This window comes from Barbus barbus, assembly GCF_936440315.1.
Source record: "Barbus barbus genome assembly, chromosome: 32".
Classification (NCBI taxonomy): domain Eukaryota; kingdom Metazoa; phylum Chordata; class Actinopteri; order Cypriniformes; family Cyprinidae; genus Barbus; species Barbus barbus.
Genome location: NC_136760.1, coordinates 20,726,547 through 20,746,325, shown reverse-complemented (window position 1 = coordinate 20,746,325; position 19,779 = coordinate 20,726,547). Strand labels below are relative to the sequence as shown.

The 19,779-nt window shown below is 35.8% G+C and overlaps 1 protein-coding gene across 1 annotated transcript in view; it reads right to left on the bottom strand.

Annotated features, from left to right (window-relative positions):
* Positions 1 to 19,779, bottom strand: part of LOC306852730 (ankyrin repeat and fibronectin type-III domain-containing protein 1-like) — a gene marked incomplete at its 5' end in the record, with an annotated part of 79,236 nt that overhangs the window by 29,602 nt on the left and 29,855 nt on the right. The window contains 5 exons of the mRNA XM_079389794.1: positions 833 to 1,027; positions 5,028 to 5,238; positions 6,819 to 7,011; positions 8,801 to 8,929; positions 17,042 to 17,079. Of these exons, the coding sequence (XP_079245920.1) occupies positions 833 to 1,027; positions 5,028 to 5,238; positions 6,819 to 7,011; positions 8,801 to 8,929; positions 17,042 to 17,079 (766 nt within the window). The remainder of the gene's footprint in view (positions 1 to 832; positions 1,028 to 5,027; positions 5,239 to 6,818; positions 7,012 to 8,800; positions 8,930 to 17,041; positions 17,080 to 19,779) is intronic.

Here is a 19,779-nt window from a genome sequence, read left to right as displayed (position 1 = left end):
ATTCTTAAATCAAGATACACTTGCTTGAAATAAATGGCTTTTTTGTCAAATGTATCAATATTGTGAGTTTATGCTTTTTTTCTAACCCCATTTGCAGATAATTTTTCTAGTTTTAAGAATAAACTCATTTTGACAAATGTTTCAGAAAACAAGACTTGATATATTACATCATTTTTTTTCTTAAGTAAATGTATCTCTATTTAAGAATGCAAACTGTGAATCTAGCTGTAGTTTGTTTGGCTGAATGCTGTCCTTTTTATGTCCATTTATATGTACATGCACGATTTATTCTTGTTAGCACCTTCATTTTGTACTTGTAACCCAAAGCACACAGCCCAGCTAATGGTCCCCTTGGTTTTCCTGAAATCCTTTTCATAGACCTCTGAGTATTTCTCTGCAATCTTATGTTTGAGAGTGTCTGCAGCAAAGCGTTGCTGATTTATCACGGCTGCCTTCACTTGAGGTTGTTTACAAAGAGAAGCCAACGAAACTTGCCTGATATAACGAGTAATCAATATGACAGGAGGGTGAGAAGGACACTATTGTGTGTGTTCGCAGCTCAAGAGTCATTTCAGGCCAATCAACCTGATATTAATATCTGTGGGCCAAATGATCATAGTGGCTTGTTTGCAGAGTCTTGCCACTCCAATAAAGTGAACAGGTGGGGCCGATATGGGAACAGATGACCTTTTCACAGAGATGCTGATAGATTAGACAGGACTGATAGTAAATAAGGCTAGTTCAATGCATTTGGTATTGTAGTATAGCATATGAATGACCTTTTTATCCCCTGAGAGGTTAGGCATCAGAAGCAGACTCGGGTTTGACTTACGTGCATGCTCGAATCCTGTTCGCATTCGCTTGTAGAGTTTGCATCTCCACTCCCAAGCTTTGAGCTGTTTTTCCTTGTCAGATGTTTCCAGGCTGAGACTCTCTCTCATCACCTGGGTGGATAGCTCGCTAGCTCTCCTTTGGGCTTCCTGCACCAGCGCTGAGAGATGGGCATCTCTGCTTTCTAAACTGACAACTGAAACACAACACAGAGGTCTGGTAATGAGACTTTTCATGTATTGCAATGAGTATGATTTTTGTAGCTTCTGGATATTTGCATTTCAGTCTAAAGGTGAGGTGTAAAGTCACAGTGTCTTACTTCAAACCTGTGTAGTGTAGAAAATATAGGTGCTCTGCTATGAAATGAAATTGAATGACACATTTGTGCTTTTGTACAATAAAGCACAACACTGGCCATCCATTTGTTCAGTGGCCTTGGAACTGGAATTTTGTTTCAATAATCATTTCCTCTGTGGGCAATAAAATATTTTTCAATAAAGTGTTTTATTGGCCTTGAACCAAACCAACCAACTCTGAGACGAATACAACATTACAAACAGATACCAGATTACATAAATTCCTTAATAAGGAAATGAAGACTTCATTCTATGAAGAGTTGAGATTGACTAAATGAAATACAAAAACTACAGTACAATATGTATTAACAATATATTTTGACTTTATTGCAAAATATATATTTATTTTGGGAGTGTATGGAGCAGCAATCTGTATTTGTGTAGAAACAGCGGTTTCTGATTGGTTTATCTTTCTTGAGTAATATGGGTAGTGTAACAAAGAGGCTTTCAAGCAATAAAAAAGTTTTAAACCCATGTAAAAAAAAATTAAAAGCAACAAAAATCAAACAAAGCAGAACCAAATAAACAGAAGATGGTTTACAAAGAACATGAACTCATCAAAACTCAGCAAGAAGGCCAACGTGAACCTAGAAAACACAATACTCAACAGCTACTGAGGTAAACATAAACCAGTACCCAAAAACAACACGAACAATCTACCATTAGAAAAACAGACAGAATTTGAAAGAAAGGGGAAGCGAACACAGACAAGATGCAAAGAAAAGCTTGATAAACTAGCTTTGTGGTTCTTCACCAGAAGTTTAGTTATCCTTTTTATAAAATGGAGCATATGTTGGTTAGGTATGTTTTGAAGCATGACTGCTGATTTGAGTGGGTTTAAGCTGGTCAGGTGCTGGTTCTGAGCTGGTCCTGAGCAGGAGCTAGTTGCTTAGGACCAGCTGAGGACCAGCTTGAACCAGCTCATGTCCAGCAACCATGCTTCAAAAAAATACCTAACCAGCATATGCTGGCTTTTTCAACAGAGATTTTTCTGAAATAAAGTTAAATTTAAACTTGTGGCTTCTCCAGAAGCATATATCATAATTTAACAGCCTCTGAGCTCATGGTAGCTCTGTCCTAAAGGATTTATGTGTTACTGCAGAAAATCTATTCTATATGGAGATAATGACCAGGATTTTTACTTCCAGAAACCTCCTGCAGTTAAAAAAAATCATACACATATTGACTACGTGAATTAATATGAAAAATATATTTTACACACACACTGTAAAAAATGATTTCAAGAAAATACCCTATTAGTCTTCCTACTTCAAAATTTCAAGTTAAATCAATGTGTAATTTGCCATTTTTGTAATAGTGAAATTTACTAGAAATGTCTAAGTAAAATTGTTTCTTCACAATTTTTTTTCAGTGTAGGCAGGGCATAATAGTTTTTGCTTTGCTTTTACAAATTCATCAACTTGTTTATAATCAAAATTGTAATGTGAAAAAGACATGCAATATCAGACTTATCAAATGCATCCCAAACTTACATAAACCAAAAATAAAAGTCCTGACTGAAACAACAGGAAGCCCGTTACACTACCATTAATTCTTCAAGCTCACACTACTTGTGTTAGCACAGTGGCAGATGAATTCAGCCGTATGGGATGAAGGGGAGAGGTGTGGATGAATGTAGTCGATGGTCATCTGGAACACACAGGACTGTGTTTGGCCATATAGATTTGTCATGGTAAAATGAATCCCGCTTGACCAGTCCTCCTCATAGGCCGTGAATACTACTGCATTTTCTTTCAGAGCCTTAGTCATAGACCATGACAGCAAAATAAACAAATAAATACATGGCTGAAGAAACCCTCTTTCACTGGCCCAGCCCAAACCCCCGGAGACGAGAGCTCTCCGGGGGAGATGATAAAGTGCGTGTTGTCAACTCGAAAAAAAGAGGGTCTAACCTAGCCTAGGTCTTACACGGGGGTCGACGGCGCAGTGGAAAAGGCAGCCATATTAGCAGTCCTGAGGTGCAATTTCCTGCGCTCTGAAGATTGACATCTGGCTACTACGTGTGGTTAATTGAACAAACTATAAATTAATGGGCGAGTTGGCCGATATTGCGCTGTCACACACAGTTGGCATTATTAGGACTTTGGGACGGCCCTAAATATAGGCATTATGGGCCCCAGTCCTTCCCATAAACATGCTTTAACTTCAGCCTTCGGTCGGACCTCCAAACTGTCAGACGTCTGGCTGATTGATTTACTTGGCACTTCTGGCCTGACATAAATATAATGCTGAAAGCCCAGGAGGGGAAAATACGGCAATGTTTATTTTCTGTTTGTTTACAAGGATTGGATTGTGCCACGATGAAATGTTTTGAAATTTAACTGCAGCCTGGGTACAATAAATCACTTAGTGTAATTGCCCCCCGTTACATGCATCATTGGAAAAGTTAAACCATTAAACGACAAACCTTATTAAGATTTTTCTGAGGGATGCCGTGTGCTGTCTACCCCACCCTGGCCCTGCTCCGGCTGCAGTACAGTGCTCCCTGTTTGGTCTCAGACAACATTCGGCTTTTTCATGATTGCACTGAGCACTCGGGACTGGAGGACTTTTTTTCCACGTCTTTCAAGGTAAGAAACACCTGTTCTACTGTTGCCAAAGACTCAGGGACTGAATATGCTATTGATTAATCCAAGGGCAATGGGTGCAGATATTTTTAACAGATCTGTTCTTGATGCATTAAAACCTGATAACCACACTCAGGTGGTCACAAAAATAGTTTGGTAAAATGCAAAATGCCTGAATGACAACAATGATTGTTTTATTCTGTGACACTGTACAATGTAATTTCCAAAATATTACATAATGAATGTAATTCATTAACTCATTAGTGGTCATGACAGATGTCATTAGATGTTTAAAGTAGAATTATGAGTGCTTATGGCAGCTGTCATGGAAAAGTTTATTCTAGTATTCCTACTTGGAGCCGATTATTACACGAGCCCCAAAAGCAAAGTGCCAAACACTCACTTCGGCTCTGTCTGTTTATCGTCAGCTTCATTCTAAACAGCTTGTCCAATTACAGAGCATCTGCTTTTGGTCGCCAGAGCTAAACAGGAGCGTGTGACGCAAGAAAAACCTTTTGATGGTGAAACCACACAGAATGCACTTCTATTCCTCAGGGAAGATGTGATGATAAACAAAACATACAAAAGTAACCTAAGATAATAAACGTAATAAAAACTTAAGTAACACAAACACATTTTTAAATTGTAACCATAGTTTCAGCCAAAACACAGAATTATAGCTACTGTAAAATAGATTTTAGTTACTGCGTTCCTGTTTTATAGATATGAACTATAAAAACTATAAAATGAGTGTGTGCATATATGTGTATCTATGTGCGTATATATGTATGTATACACACACACACATTTATATATAAACGTGTGTGTGTGTGTGTGTGCCTATATATGTATATACTGTAGTACTAGTATTCTAGTATAGTACTGTACTGTCATTTGTAATATATTTTATGACTCAATATGCAACAGCTGACATTTAATGAGCGGACACAAGATTTAATACATTAAATAAAATAAAACCTATAAAAAAGCTTTACTAAGAAAATACTAGCATTTTAAAATGTAATGTTTTCATTAAAAAATGGGGCAATACCTATACTATGGCATTTTGGTGGAAATTGCCATGCCAAATGTTCATAAAGAACTAGATTAATTAATTGATTCACTCCAGTCAAATTACAAGGATGGTTTAGTGGCTCTTTAATAAGGAAACACTTTAGACACGAGAAGCCCTTTAGACACACTGGGGGAATTGATTGTTTAAAGCTTGTCGCTGTTAAATATGCATACTCACAGTGAGGACTCTCCTTCCCTCCTGCTTTGAGCAGCAGTTTGGCTATGGGGACGTTGTTGGTCATGATGGAGATGTCCAGAGGTGTCAGGCCTTCACTGTTGGGAGTGTTGAGGTCCAGTTCATCAGCTGTGTACTGGAACAGCAGGATCTGCACAGCGTCCAGGTCCTGCTGTTCAACAGCCTCGAACAGAGCCTCACTGCTTTGAATGTTCTGTGAGGAGAAGAAACAGTTGAAGGTAAGCTGCGGCACTCATGATACTCTTAAGTAGTCATTTAGCAGACAATTGTATGCACAGTAACTAGAAGAACACTTATTACACAAACTGTCACCCTAGTGCACCCTTTTGGTTAAAACTGTACAGTAATGAAAGAGCAGCTAGAACAGAATTTGTGGCTAAAAAGCTCAATAGATTTCTTTAGTAATCTGAATGCCCAAATTTTGAAAAAAAAGCTAAATTTTTCCAACGGTGCCTGTTAATTTTTTATATATATTTGTAATATATATATATACTTTTACACTTTTTACACTTTTACATTGTTACAAAAATACTATTTAAAAGAAAGCTGTTCTTTTGAACATTCTATTTATCAAAGAATCCTGAAAGAAATATATGGCAGTTTCCACAAAAAAATTAAGCTGCAGTCTTCAACACTGATAATAATAAGAAATCTTTAAGCACCAAGTCAACATATTGCTGGCAATTATATGAGACTGAAGTCTGGAATTAATTAAATTTAAAAACACACACACACATATATATATATATATATATATATATATATACTGTATATAAATTAAATTACATTTAATAAGCTTTTAAATTGTAGCAATATTACACAGTATTTTCTGTATTTTTTATTTAAAAAATGCAAACTTGGTTTGGTTAGCATAAATTCTTACCAACAACAGACTTTTCAATAGTAGTGTATATATAATTCTTTTTGTAATCATTATAATCATATTCTGAACAAAAAAACTGAATTCTTCTCTATGTTGATTAATTATTAACTGTTTTCCAACAGATTTCGAATTCTCCCGTCTATCATTAGTTAAGTAAACAGACTTATGCAGTCTGTTTACCCAGTGTTGTTGTATTGAACTGGTTGGGATGCTTGAAAAAAATCATTTTTTGCAATGCACTACACAGACATGTTTATGCTCCTCAGGAAAGTCAAGCTATTAATGGCTTACTTATAGATTTTATTGCATACGTCAACTGTGATCACAAAAAATACTCTCAATTACTTAAAAAAAAAAAAAAAAAACATTCACAGATTTTCACCAACAATCAGCACAGACAACATGAAAAAGAGCACAGATTGCTCTTTTTTTACCTATAAACCTTACAATTACCAGTACAGTTGCATGATAACCATGATAATCAACGAATGCAATAATTATTAATGATTAAAATGCAAATTAATACATCTAATCTTAAAGAGGAGTTTCTCCTCTTCAACTGAGAGTTAAATCCATGTATGAAAACGTATGGAGCCAACAATGGTGAAGGATGTATTCGGGCACTTGAGTCAACAAGATGATTGTTAGACATTGCTCTATATAATCAGTGACATTTGAGAAAGTTCTGAGAGCATGGAACGGCACTGACGGTCTCATGAGCACCTGAAATGTCATTCCAGTTTAAAGCATGTCATGTGTAAGGTCAAGTGAATGTTAACATCAATTGATTCTACAGAATATAAATGTAAATGTCGACTAATGTCAGCTATTTATTATAAGAAAAATTATGAATTATTGATACCCATTTTTTAATTATACAAGATACTCACAGATACTTTGCGCATACGGTCGGATCGGCCAAAAAAGTAGGCATCCTCAAAGGAGGAGTGGCTCCCCTTGAGCTTCTCAGAGAGATTCCGATAGAGGCGCTTGGCAGCGCTGGGGGAGGCGGGTCCCGCCCCCTTCTTACTCTGCGTCAGCTGCAGGTTCTGCATCTGTTGGGTCATACTAATGGAGAAGTTCCTGTGGAGTCGAGAAGGGAAAGAGAACAGACAAAACACATTTAGGTGTGATGCCTGTTACATCAGGGTCTGCACTCGAAATAAATTCACACCATGTGTTTCGGTATGTAATTTATGACTAATAACTGAGTCAGCAGTGTCTTGGTGACAGGTGGCCACTAGATAGTTATTAATTCTCCAGCTCAAACAAAAAGCTACCTGCAAAATAACAGCATACTGATGCACAGGTATTTTGTTTGAAAAGAAAAAGCAAATATGTGACATCTAAAGAAACCTTTCTGATATCTACACTCTATTGTCCGAAAGCTTATTTTTTAAAAGAAATTAATATTTTTTTTCAGCAAAAATGCATTAAATATATTAAAAGTGAAGAGATTTACAGTGTTACAAAAGATTTCAATTATTTAAAAAATCCTGAAAAAAATGTATTATATTTTCTACAAAAATATTAAGCAGCACAACTATTTTAAACTGAGATAATGAATGTTTCTTGAGCAGCAAATCAGCTCTTTCTGAACAATCATGTGACACTGAAGCTGAAAGTTCAGCTTTGCCTTCACAGGAATAAATTTTCGTTACAATATGTTAAAATAGAAAACAGTTATTTTAAATTGCAACAATATTCTTATGATTTTTACTGTATTTTTGATCAAATAAATAAAAAAAGTTTTGATGAGCCTAAGAGATTTCATAGGCATGAACTGCATTCCTTAAAAATAATTTAATAAAAAAAAAACTTGACAGATTCATTTTATGGCATTACTAGTCAACATCAAAACTGATATCGCTCAACGAACCGTAACAGACACTTTTATTAACAATGGCAGTCAGACCGTGCCTCTTACTGCAGGTCAACATAGTCTGGTTGTCAAGGATCTCCTCAATGTTCTTATACTATAATGAAATCCCTCTAGGAAATCAATTAATTCTGAGCTAAGAATAACAGTAAACCCAGACAGTGAATTTATAATAGCTTTTGAGAGAATCCTATTTAAAATAATATATATTTTGTTGCATCCCAAAAATGTATGTATTTGTAAAAGAATATTTTGAAGACTGTTCTGATTGCCTAGTGAGTTGTCTGCAGTTTATGTAACCACAGACGAGTAACACCTCTATATCAACCATCAATCTCTCCATGACAAAACAATTAATATAAATGCCTAAAAAAGACAAGATCTGCTCCATTTGTCAAAACATCTGGCGTGAGTACACACTGTCTGAACAGAGCAAAAATTGCTGTTGCAAAAATAAATATAAGAACTAAAACCCTCATCTGCCCTTCCAACACCTTTATTAAAAAAAAATAAAAATCTCGCAATGACATCAAATTTGTCCTTAATTGACATTCTCCTTAAAAGCTCTGGAACCGTAGGGGATCTATGTGGTATTTCTCATCCCAGCGGTCTATAATCCTGTCAGACATGACATTAAGGCAGTGTCCTGTTTTTTTTTCTTTTGCGCAGTTTTGAGTGTGCAAACACCCACTCAGAGCACTAATAATAATGCACTCTGCAGTGCCAGAGTGAAGCCTCTGACACCAGTGAGTAAACGAGTGAGCGAAGTGAGAGGTCGAATCAGAGCGGTGCTCTAAGGTTATGCCTTAAATCCAATTAAGCCAATCAAAAAAGGAAAAGACAGCTGCCAGGATGAATGAGAAGCACCTGTGGGACACAGCAGGGGGTGATGGGTAATTTTAGCAGCACTTAATGGGGAATCATACAGTTGGAAAAGTACACTTCAAGTGAGTGACTGTGGACGGAAGAGAGGGAAAGAGATGCTCAACTCACCTGTCCAAGCTCTGAGAGCTTCCCGGAGAGCCAGAGAGAAGGAAGAAGGGTCTGAAATCCTTAATCAGTGCAGCATCGCTCTGCCTCTGGTTGAGTCTCTGAGCCAGTCGGGAGATCCTACTCTCAGATCTGATGAGAGAAAGTCCGGTAAGATGTGGGACAGTGTTTGATTCAGGGCACTGGAAGAGGGAAAGGGTCAAAACAGACACCCCTGCTCTGGAGTCGCCCGGAGTACCAGGTGTTCACCGGAGCTCTCCTCTTCACGCGCATCTCGCCGCGGTGTTGGCTGGCTAATGTGCGGTGAGAGGAGAGAGAAGAGGAGATGGAGGGGGGGAGGGAGTGAGAGAGAAAGAGAGAGGGAGGGGGAGAGAGGGGCATTCTGCAGGCGCTAGGATGAGCGACATAGACAACAAAAGCACACAGGCGTTTAATCTGAGATTCCAAGCGATTGGGGGGGGGGGACCTGTTGTTCTTTTCTCATAATCACTCCAGTTGTCTAATTCTCTGTCTTATCTGCAGAAACAGGCATCTAATCCCCAACACAACAACAATCTGCCATCCTGACTGTCATGAGTGGACCTGAGCTGGATCCACAGGTGATTTGCCTCCATATGCACACGTTTGCTGCTTCAAATCCTAGTGAGCTATCTTGCTACACGGTAGTTAAAGACATCACAGGAGGGCTGCTCCAAAAGGTAGGCAGCGTAATTATTAAGATTATGTTTCTCCCCTCTGGGTGCATTTTATACAAAGGAGCTCAACCAGCCACCACTGAGTTTTTATCAGATTCTTGGAAAACAGAGGAATCCACAGGTCATAGCCTCCGACCACAAACACACCCTGTTGACCTGACTACCTAGACATTTAAAGATATTATTTAAAGAAAATTATAGAAATAATACAAAATAAACATTGATTTTATTTTTAATAATTTTTTCATATATAACTATACACAACTATAAATACACTTGTGGTGATGGAAAACTGTGAATAGAAAATGGTTAAAACTTGTGCTGTGTTCTTTACTAAAATGTATTAATATATTCCATCATTAAAGACAGTTTCTATTAAATCAATTTTAAATATTTATATATTAGATATTTTATTATTTTACAAAGTATAGAAATAATACTTTGATATTTTGAAAAGTATTATTGAAAAGTATAGTAAATATTTTATTATTTATAATAAATAAAAATATAATAAATAAAAATAATACTTTGTATAAATTGTATAAATATTTAATATAATGTATAATATATATATATATATATATATATTATATCGTTTCAATTAAATTAGTTTATTAAATTAATTATATTTTATAAATACATTTATACATACATGTGCAGGCCTACATACGTATACATTTTATCTAAAAAGTATATCTATAATGTACAATATACTTAAAAATTCACTTCTAGTCTTAAAAAGTACTTTTTAGTTTGATCTTTCTAACTATTTTACCCAAATCAGCATTCCAAATCAGTTACTTTTGAGTGTCCTTAAAAGCAGCTTCAAATGTAGGCAGTATGCAGTAAGGCAGTTCACTAGATTTTGGAAAAGAGCCAGTAAACATGAATCACAAAAGCAATCTGTTGAAAACTCAATTGTGGCTAGTTGAACTCTTCAATATAAAATGTGTCCAGAGGGCATAATGCTCCAATTTAATTGAGGCATATTCAAACTAGAACATGTCCTAATTTCCCCTCGTTGTTGATGTTGTTATAATAATGATCAGAACATCATGGAAAAAAGGTTGTTTGTGTCTTTGTATTTGTGAAGACCCTTAGGTTTTAAAGCAATATTGAGAATGAGTGCTCAATCACTGAATGTAATGCTTTTAATCCATTAATACTGACTTAATAACTGGAATGCTTGACTGTGTGTTTAGTGCCCTATAGTTCACAAAAGCATGCCCTGATTTTTATTGTCTCCAACGGCCAATGGAAAATTACAGTTCCATTAACTAGCAGAGGATATTTTGAAGACTTTTTAAAAGTAATACTAGCTTTTAAAGATGAAATCTGAATTGGACTACAATAAAACAAAACACACACACACCAAACAAAAACATGTTGTACTGTGGGAGGATGTGCTCAGATTCATTGTAATTCTACTCCGTCTATAGTCGTGACATGGTGTGAAATGGGTCCCCAGGGAAAAAAAGGAATATTATACTAATATGGCTTATTATCTATCCACCTACTTGCATATTAGTGAATGCTTTAATTTCTCAGAGAATAGCTCAAGCCATTTGTTTCTCATGCAAAATGGTCACTGAACACAGAAGTGCTAATGGCAGTCCTTCACCGCAGTTGTAGATTCGCTGGTGACGAATCCCCTCTGTGCAGCCGGGGTGAAGTTACCCAACCATTCCAGCTGGAGATAAAGACAAGTTTGAGGAAAGAAAAGTGGATGATTCACACGACCACATGGACTGACAGCTAAGTGACAGACAAGACACATTTTCCTACTACACTCTCACCCACCTCTCCAGTGCAACCACATAAATGTCATCCTGTGTTAATTCAACCGAAAACTTCTAAGAAGAGAAAGACACCTCAAAGAAAAAATGAGGAGATATAGAGAAGAAAACAATAAGGTGATGCAAAAAGGTGAATGGAAATGGCTGCAATTTGACAACAGTATTCAGCTAAAAGATTTAGGGATGTGTTCTTTATTAAAGCCAATGAATATATGCCAACATGAAAGACAGCTTCAATTGTTCCTTATCTAACATAAAACTTGTAACGTGCAGCCACAGACGCTGCAATTTACTGGGTTCCTCAAATTGTTTAAAAAAAAAGAAGTTTTTTTTAGGTTATGCAAATTGGCACACAAAAACAAATGATCAAGTGCCTAATAAACAATGTTAATATTTTATACTCACTTTTAGATAAGAATATTAATGAAATGTTGTGTCCAAAATTCCTCACTCATTTACTATTTTCTGTACATCAAATGACACATGTTCTGTATGAAAGAACAAATGAATAATCAAATTTACTGATGTAAATACATGTACTTTATTTTACGTGAACCTTTCTTAAATCTATACATGTTCTTGGTTGCTTTGTTGTTTTGCAAATGGCACAAATGATTATTGATAAAAAAATAAGATTATTGCAGTATATTTCAGCCTTTTTTTACTAATCAAAAAAATATTGAATTAATGTAAAAGTAATTTGTAACTTTTAATTCAATGTGTTACTTGCCATTTCTTAAGAATTATTTGTGAAATTTACTAGCAATTAGTAAAAGTGAGTTTATGAGTGAAATTGTAAATCCTACAACAATTTTTTTCAGTGTATTTTTTATTATATAGTATGATATAATGTTACAAATATAATATAAAAAAATTATATAAAAATAATCTTTTATATACACACAGCACCTAATATACTGTACATGTATACTTTAGAAAACAGCAATTTCAGACACAGCTAAACTTAAATTAAACAAAAAAATCAATTCATATACTAATGCTTTAAAATTACGTCTCAACACATGCTTTCAGGACTAAAACTGTCTCACATGCAATACTCAAAGTATATATGCTAAAATGACACCATAAGTGGTCGGCCTCTTTAAGAGGGAACTGCGTCAAAACAGTTCAAATATAATGGCAAAAATTTAGAAGAATATTTTCCATGAGGGCAGAACAAAGCTGTTTCCATAGCTGCAGCTTAAAAGCAAAGCTCTCATCGTCTTGCATGCGAGCATCCAGGGGACACAAGCTTAATGAAAACTGACACTAATGGTACAGCGAGATACCCGTGTCATCGGTTCCTATCAGTAGAAATCCTTGAAAGGGTATTATAAAAAAATTTAAAAAATAAATAAATAAAATACAGCATCATTGTGCAGCACTCAGCCCAAAGCAATCTCTGATAAGAAGTAAATCAATTAATTAATTAGCATTTCTTGAATGTTTACTGCTACTTTTGCACAGTGCTATTGCATCCCGTGGCCTAAAGGAATACCTCCGTGTAACATTACGCTTTATAAACTCGATTTCTCATGTTTGGCAGCATTGGGACAAAGAAACAAATTTACAAAAGCAAGACAAATAACTCTGTCAACATGTAGTGGCTCTGTTAAGAAGGGCTTAATTTCTTTCTAACGTCAAGAGGAAGTTAAAAGTGATATTAGAAGGAAACAATAAGGAAACCAGGCCAGCAAGTAACAGTACATAAGCACAGGTGTAGGATGACTATAGGTACAAAAGAAAGGTGTGAAAACAGGTAGAACCAGTGATGGAAATGGAAAGAGATAAAAAAGACACCCTTTCTTCTTCGTTCCTATTGCTTGAAGCATGAAACGGCTTTATGAGTATTCATGGAACCTCATGTGAAGTTGTAGCTATCACAAAACCACTTCCAAACTCATGTCATCTCCAACCTGATCCAGTCGTCTCACATTGCAGCTGCTTCCAGATATTTCTTGACTCATGGAAAGACAAGAAACCTGCAGAAGGGGGGGCTAAGAGAGGAGCGAGCGTGTAGCCAATCAGAAGGCAGTATACCAAGTCACGACGGCGTGAAAGAGCAAGCGCTCTCTTCTCAGCAGGCTTTTGTACGCGGCTCCTCTCTGCAGCTCAAGGCTAAGTGTTCCATTTGCATGGCAGGCAAAACAAAGGCCACGACAACAGCTCTGAGATGCACATCTCATCGGGGGTATGGGCTTGGAGGCTTGGTTTCTATTAGCATTTTGCTCAAAAACTAAAAATACTGTTAACTGGCAGTCAAATCCACGATATCATATGTCGATTCGTCAGGCTAAGAGCACACCATATGTAGGATGGCGATTAGTCTTGAAACAGCTACTGCAATGAACAGAAAAATTGGGACGTGGATACTAGAGCCAAACTCATGTTCCAAGAACTTGGAGAGTGAACTGTCTGCAAGATTTCATAAATGAAAATGTTGATGTTTGTGTAGCTTAATGGGTAGAGTACAACACTAGAAACACTAAGGTCATAAATGCAATACTAATCAAATGTATAGCTTGAGGGAAAAAAAAATAAAACATACAACTCTCATGTCATTCCAAACCTGTATGCATTGAAGTAAAATGAACATTGGGAACCAAACAACAAATTGGAGCCCATTGACTTCCATTGTATGGATATCTTCTTTTGTATTCCTCATAAGTCATAGTTTGGAATGACACAAAGGTGAGTAAATGATGACAGAATATTAATTTTTGGGTGAACTAACTTCAATTTGAAGGCAACAAAATTTAATAATACTTTAGTTAAGCAAACTGTGACTGTGTTTTAATGACTACATTTGTTCAGCTAGGACTCTGTGATTCAATCCTTCAGCATATAAAAGTCAAGTGCCGTATAAAGCTTACATAAACATTAAAGAGATCTTTACGTAACCCTCCTTAACAAACTCGAGTGTTACCTCTATGTGTGGGCAACATGGATTTCTGTGTCCCAGGCTAGCGTGAGTCAGCCTCAATTTGGCTGCGTACCGAAATTATAATTCAGACCAATTTGTATCAATGAAAGTACAACTCAACCTGAGAACAACCTGGACTCTTCTTTTTTTGGCACAAAATTCAGACATCAAAAGCAATGTTTCGACTGGTAGCATCACTTTAAAGTCTCCCGTGTCACGAGCAGGGTACATCCATCAGTGAAAAGTGAGCCAGAGACTGTCTCGACTGGCCGAGCATAAATCAAGCACCTGACAACTGGTCCTGATGTTATCATTGTTCATAGGAAGCGAATAGATGATTGTGATGTTTGAACTTTTATTTTTGTCTGTGAAGCCATCTGCTGTTTTAAAGATAAAGTCTTAAATTACCACAGCTGTCAAAGATTTTTAGTGAATAGCGTAAAGAAATAGTTCACCTGAAAATGAAAATTTGCTGAAAATGTACCCACCTTCAGGCCATTCAAGATGTAAATGAGTTTGATTCTACATCAGAACAGATTTGGAGAAATTTAACATTACATAATTTGCTCTGCAATGAATGGGTGCCATCAGAATGAGAGTCCAAACAGCTGATAAAACATCGCAATGATTCACAAGTAATCCACACCTCACCAGTCCATCAATTTAGATCTTGTGAAATAAAAAGCTGCTTGTTTGTATGAAAAAAAAAAAGTATCATTAAGACATTTATAACTTCAAACCATTGCTTCTGGCTTAATAAGAGTCCTCAGCCCTCTAACCATATAACTATGCTTTCTCCAGTGAGAAAGTCATCTCATCTGAATCAGGAGAGAAATATGCACAGATCAAGCGAAAACAGTCCAAAACATTTATGTCAAACAAATATGTCAGTGGATTTTGATGTGAAAGTACAACAGGGGGTGGATTTTTGTTTGCTGGAGGAAGCGTTATTATGGATTATGGACTCGATATAATGGATTATATTTTTGGCCAAACGTGACACGTTAATGTTGAAACACTTTAATGATGGATTTTTTAACAAAATAACTTTTTTACTTTACAAGATGTTAACTGATGGACTGGAGTTATTTGGATTACTTGTGGATTACTGTGATTATTTTTTATCAGCTGTTAAAAAAAAAACTTATTCTGATGGCACCCATTCACTGCAGATTGATTGGTGAGCTCATGTAATCTACATACATCTCGAATGGCCTAAGGGTGAGTAAATTTCAGCCGATTTTCTTTTTTGGCTGATCCGTTCCTTTGAATTTCAGTCTTGAAATATATTGCACAGATAGTATTAGTACTAGTACAGATTAGTACTTTGTATGAAAAAGAGCTGCTCAAACATTCTGCTAAACTATTACATTTGTGATCCAAAGAAGAACAAAAAAAAGATTTAGAAAGACATGAAGATGTTGACAGATTTTTCATTTTGTTTCAACTATCACTATCACTTAAAAAAACTGCACTCTTAATAACATAATTGCTCTGCCACAAAAGCAGATGTGTACATGCATGATGGAATACAGCAGCATCAGACACCAAGCTAAAAAAAAATTATCTTTATAATAAAGTTGAAACTATCTGAATCATTAAATTGGAAAACAATATAGTATATCACCACCACACTGTTGCAGCACGCATCTCTAGAATAAAACCAAAGGACTTGATTATGTCTTCCTGAGGCTTAAACGCGGCTTCCATTGAGTTGATCTCCATGGCAACGCTACTAGTGCCATATTTCTTAATGGATACCATGGGCTCCACTGATTCAGACTGCAGGCAGCACGGTTTCTCACCAAGGGGGAAGCATTCAAAACATGCTATTAAATGTGTGCATGCAAACACACTATTACCCAAACAAACTGACAGGTTAGGGGTTTTAAAAACCTCATAAGAGGCTCTTCTGGTTGTAGAAAATGTATTATTGTGTTGAGCTGAATACACCGCTTCACTGTAAAAATAAAACTGCATCAAAAGGAATGACAAACACCTGTAGAGCTATTACACACTGGCAATTGCCACAGAACCCAGCACAATTTCTAGGTGTTATATTTAGAATAATTCTCTTTCACTGCAACAAAATGGATTAAAGGCTGGGAATATGGTGTCAGAAAGTGGTACCTTCCATTTTGTTGACATATAATGTCAATGTATTCATCAGCAAATGCACTGTTTTTGTTCATGAATAAATTGCAATGGATAAATAATGAATAAATGCATTATCAAACAGTAAATGATGCAGATAGTTCAGTCAAGTTGAGATGCCACAAAGCAAACCTACATAAAGATCTGAGCAGGTGACCAGCCAATTATATTCTAAAAATAGCGTATATAACACTCTTGGATATTGGCTGCTACTGAGTAATAGTGTCTATGCCCCCCATGGATTCATATTGATAAAACCAATAGCTTGCTTCTCTGTGCATTTTAATTAGATGAAAAATTGCAGTTTGAAACACAATGGATAACAATAAGAAGCACAAAATAAACAGGTATAAAGTTCTTCTGTGATAACAAGACCATTTGATATCTTAGTTTTGAAGTCAGAACATGTTTAAACCGGAAATAGAGAATTTTACTGCCTTGCATTAATTAATTAATAAATAAAGCGTTCATACCGGGCTCATAAGGCAACTGTAGTTACACTTACATCATGTTGCTTAGTTTCCTCAAGTCAAGTGTGTCAGGTTTGTGAACAATATGACATTTGATAATCCCATCATTAGTTCAACATCTGCTCACTGTCTTCATCTGTTCCCTTTTCATTTATGATAATTGCATGGAGTTTTAGAAGGTAATGTATGTAAAATAAGCCACTTACTTTTTATGGGTTTCGTATCTGCCGGTGGCTCCAAGACTCTGCAAAAAAAAAAAAAAAGAAAAAAAGTAGGATTTTAAACATTAATTATATTAGCATTATTTCGTTTACCTTGATTATAAGATGAATTCTTAAAACTTGCTCAAAGTTTTACTTTTTCTTTTAAAAAACTGTCACTTTTACACTTTTGCTTAGAAAGTAAACTACATGCTACATAATTATGAATTTTTCCAAACTAATACTAGATTTTTTAAGTATTGAATTACCCATAAGTCAAATAAAGGCAAATTAAAGTGGCTGAATTACTATTCTGGAATTCCACAGCAGACACACCGATGCGTAAAACAGATGTGTAAATGTGGCCCCTCGTTGCTTACGTAAGGTGAACACACTCTACTATCACAATGCCAAATAGAAATATTCAATTTTCTAATTACACCATAATCAATGCAGACACCAAAGCACTTCTGGTACCAGAAACTGTGTCCTCACGCTTGGGAATGGCAGTCTCACTGTTGTCATAGCAACTTTCGAGAATATGTTTTGAAAATTACCTTTTCTGTAGATGTGCATCTCCTTTCATCTGACATCTAATGCCATGTACAAGTGCTGAAAACTGTCCTCATTGTTCAGCTACCAATGCATGAAACTCACCCGAGGTAAAACGTGTCATAAGTATTATTATGGGTGAAGCATGCAAAAATAGATTTGTACAATGTTTGACCTCTTACAGCGTACAGTACTTTATGTTCTTTAAGTGGTATTTGGTATTTTATGCAATTATAAACAAAGCAGGGATATATTTTCTGAGAAGACAAAGGAGGCAAAAAATGTAGATGAGAAAATAATCAGAAATACAAAAATAAAAAAGGATAAAATATGAAAAACAGAACAGAGTACAATGAGAATGGAATGGAACAAGCAAATAACTTACCACACCATTCGGTCACAACTATGTCTTAAAATGGGTGATACATGATCTGTGAGTTAGCTGGTTTTAGGTTTGGTTAAAACAGAGGTGCTTTTTCATATCTGCAACCATCATGACACCTGTGGATTTGATAACTACAGGTGAAGAGGAACTACAATAGTACTAAAAATGGTAGCTGAAAACAGTAGTGCCAAATAAAAGCCACACTAAATGCATTTGCTGCATTACTATTACTGTATTATTTTTGGAGCAATGTAAAAATACTAAACCTTAAAAAAAGTCTTAATCTGACTTTTTAATTTCAGTAGTTTTCAATAAATAGTATGCAAATAAAAATAAAGGTTTCAAAGGGGGGGTTTCGCAGTGATGCCATAGAAGAACAATTTTTGGTTCCTCAAATAACCTTTCAGTGTTCAGTTCTTAAAAGAACCATTTTTTCTTAGTGTAAACTGTATAAAACTTTAAAAAAATCCAAAGAACCTATAAAGAAACTTTTGTGTAATGGAAAGTTTCCATGAATTTGAACCCTCCAGGGTCGAAAACCGCACCGGTGCGTTTGTCAAATTTTTTCTTGATGACCGTGAAAAATTATTTGTGCAGATAAGAGTAAGACATTGTTTGAAACTGCAAAGGGTCTACTATTATTTGTGTATAATCATAATAAAAGCAAAACAATGTGCTTTTGTAAAATAAAGAAAACAGGTGTGCGCTCTTTGCCGTCTCAGATGGTCTCCGTCAGCTTTCTTCATAGAAAAGTAAAAAGAAACAACCTGAATCTCAGTGAATGCTTGCCTCACAGACATGATGAATATATGTATAGAAAGCTTGAAATGCTTTCATGTCGAAAACTAATATTCTCTGATAAAGTAATCCGTGTGAATCAAACACGAGGTACAGTTTTTCCCATCTGAGCTCATTATCTGTAATGTGATCACGCCCACACAAAGCGTGCGCTATTCATATGGTAATCATCCACGTGAGACGCGCGGACACATAAACCCACATCACCTCCATAAACAAAGCGTGAAGATTCATCAAGTTCATCTAGGACACTTTTTGTTCACAGGAATAAGCAAGAATTTACCTCAGAAGAAGAACGCGATGCGATACACGGTTTGAGCCAGCAGAGATGATTTCTGATAAGTAAGGCATTTTTTATTACTTGCATTTGTGTGATTGATTGTGTGACATAACTTGTACACATCATATTAGTTAAACTTTTCCCAAACTATAATTCCTGACTGCATATATGAAATTAAACTATCAATGCCAATAAAGAACCTTTTTTAAGAGTATATAATCATTCAAGGTAAATGGTGATTAACACCTAGAACTGGTGTCAAAGTAAAATAGAAAATACATACCCTCATTTCAAAAGTCCAGTCACACACCATTCATACATTGGTACTCTCTGTTTTAATTGCATAATTTGTTCAAGGAAACCAACTCTTAAAAAGTTAATTCTCATGAAAGAAATCCTTAATTAGCTTTCATGTGAAACGGAAACAGGACCGCAAGGCAATCAGCCTTTAAATAACCAAACAAAAGAAATTAACAATTAAGAAATAATTATCTGTAGACCTGCAGAGGCTGTGCAAAGCAATATCTGATGTGCCACTGGATGTTGAAAATACTCTTTAAATCAATATCTCCACCAAAATAACATCTCTATGAAAAAAAAAGGAAATAGGCCTACACTTGCTACACTGTCCAGACAGTTCTTCTGGTTTAAATCGACAAAAGGCTCAATAGCCATGAACCTCTTTCACATACTAAAAGAACACATTTTACAGTAGGCTATGTGATGTGA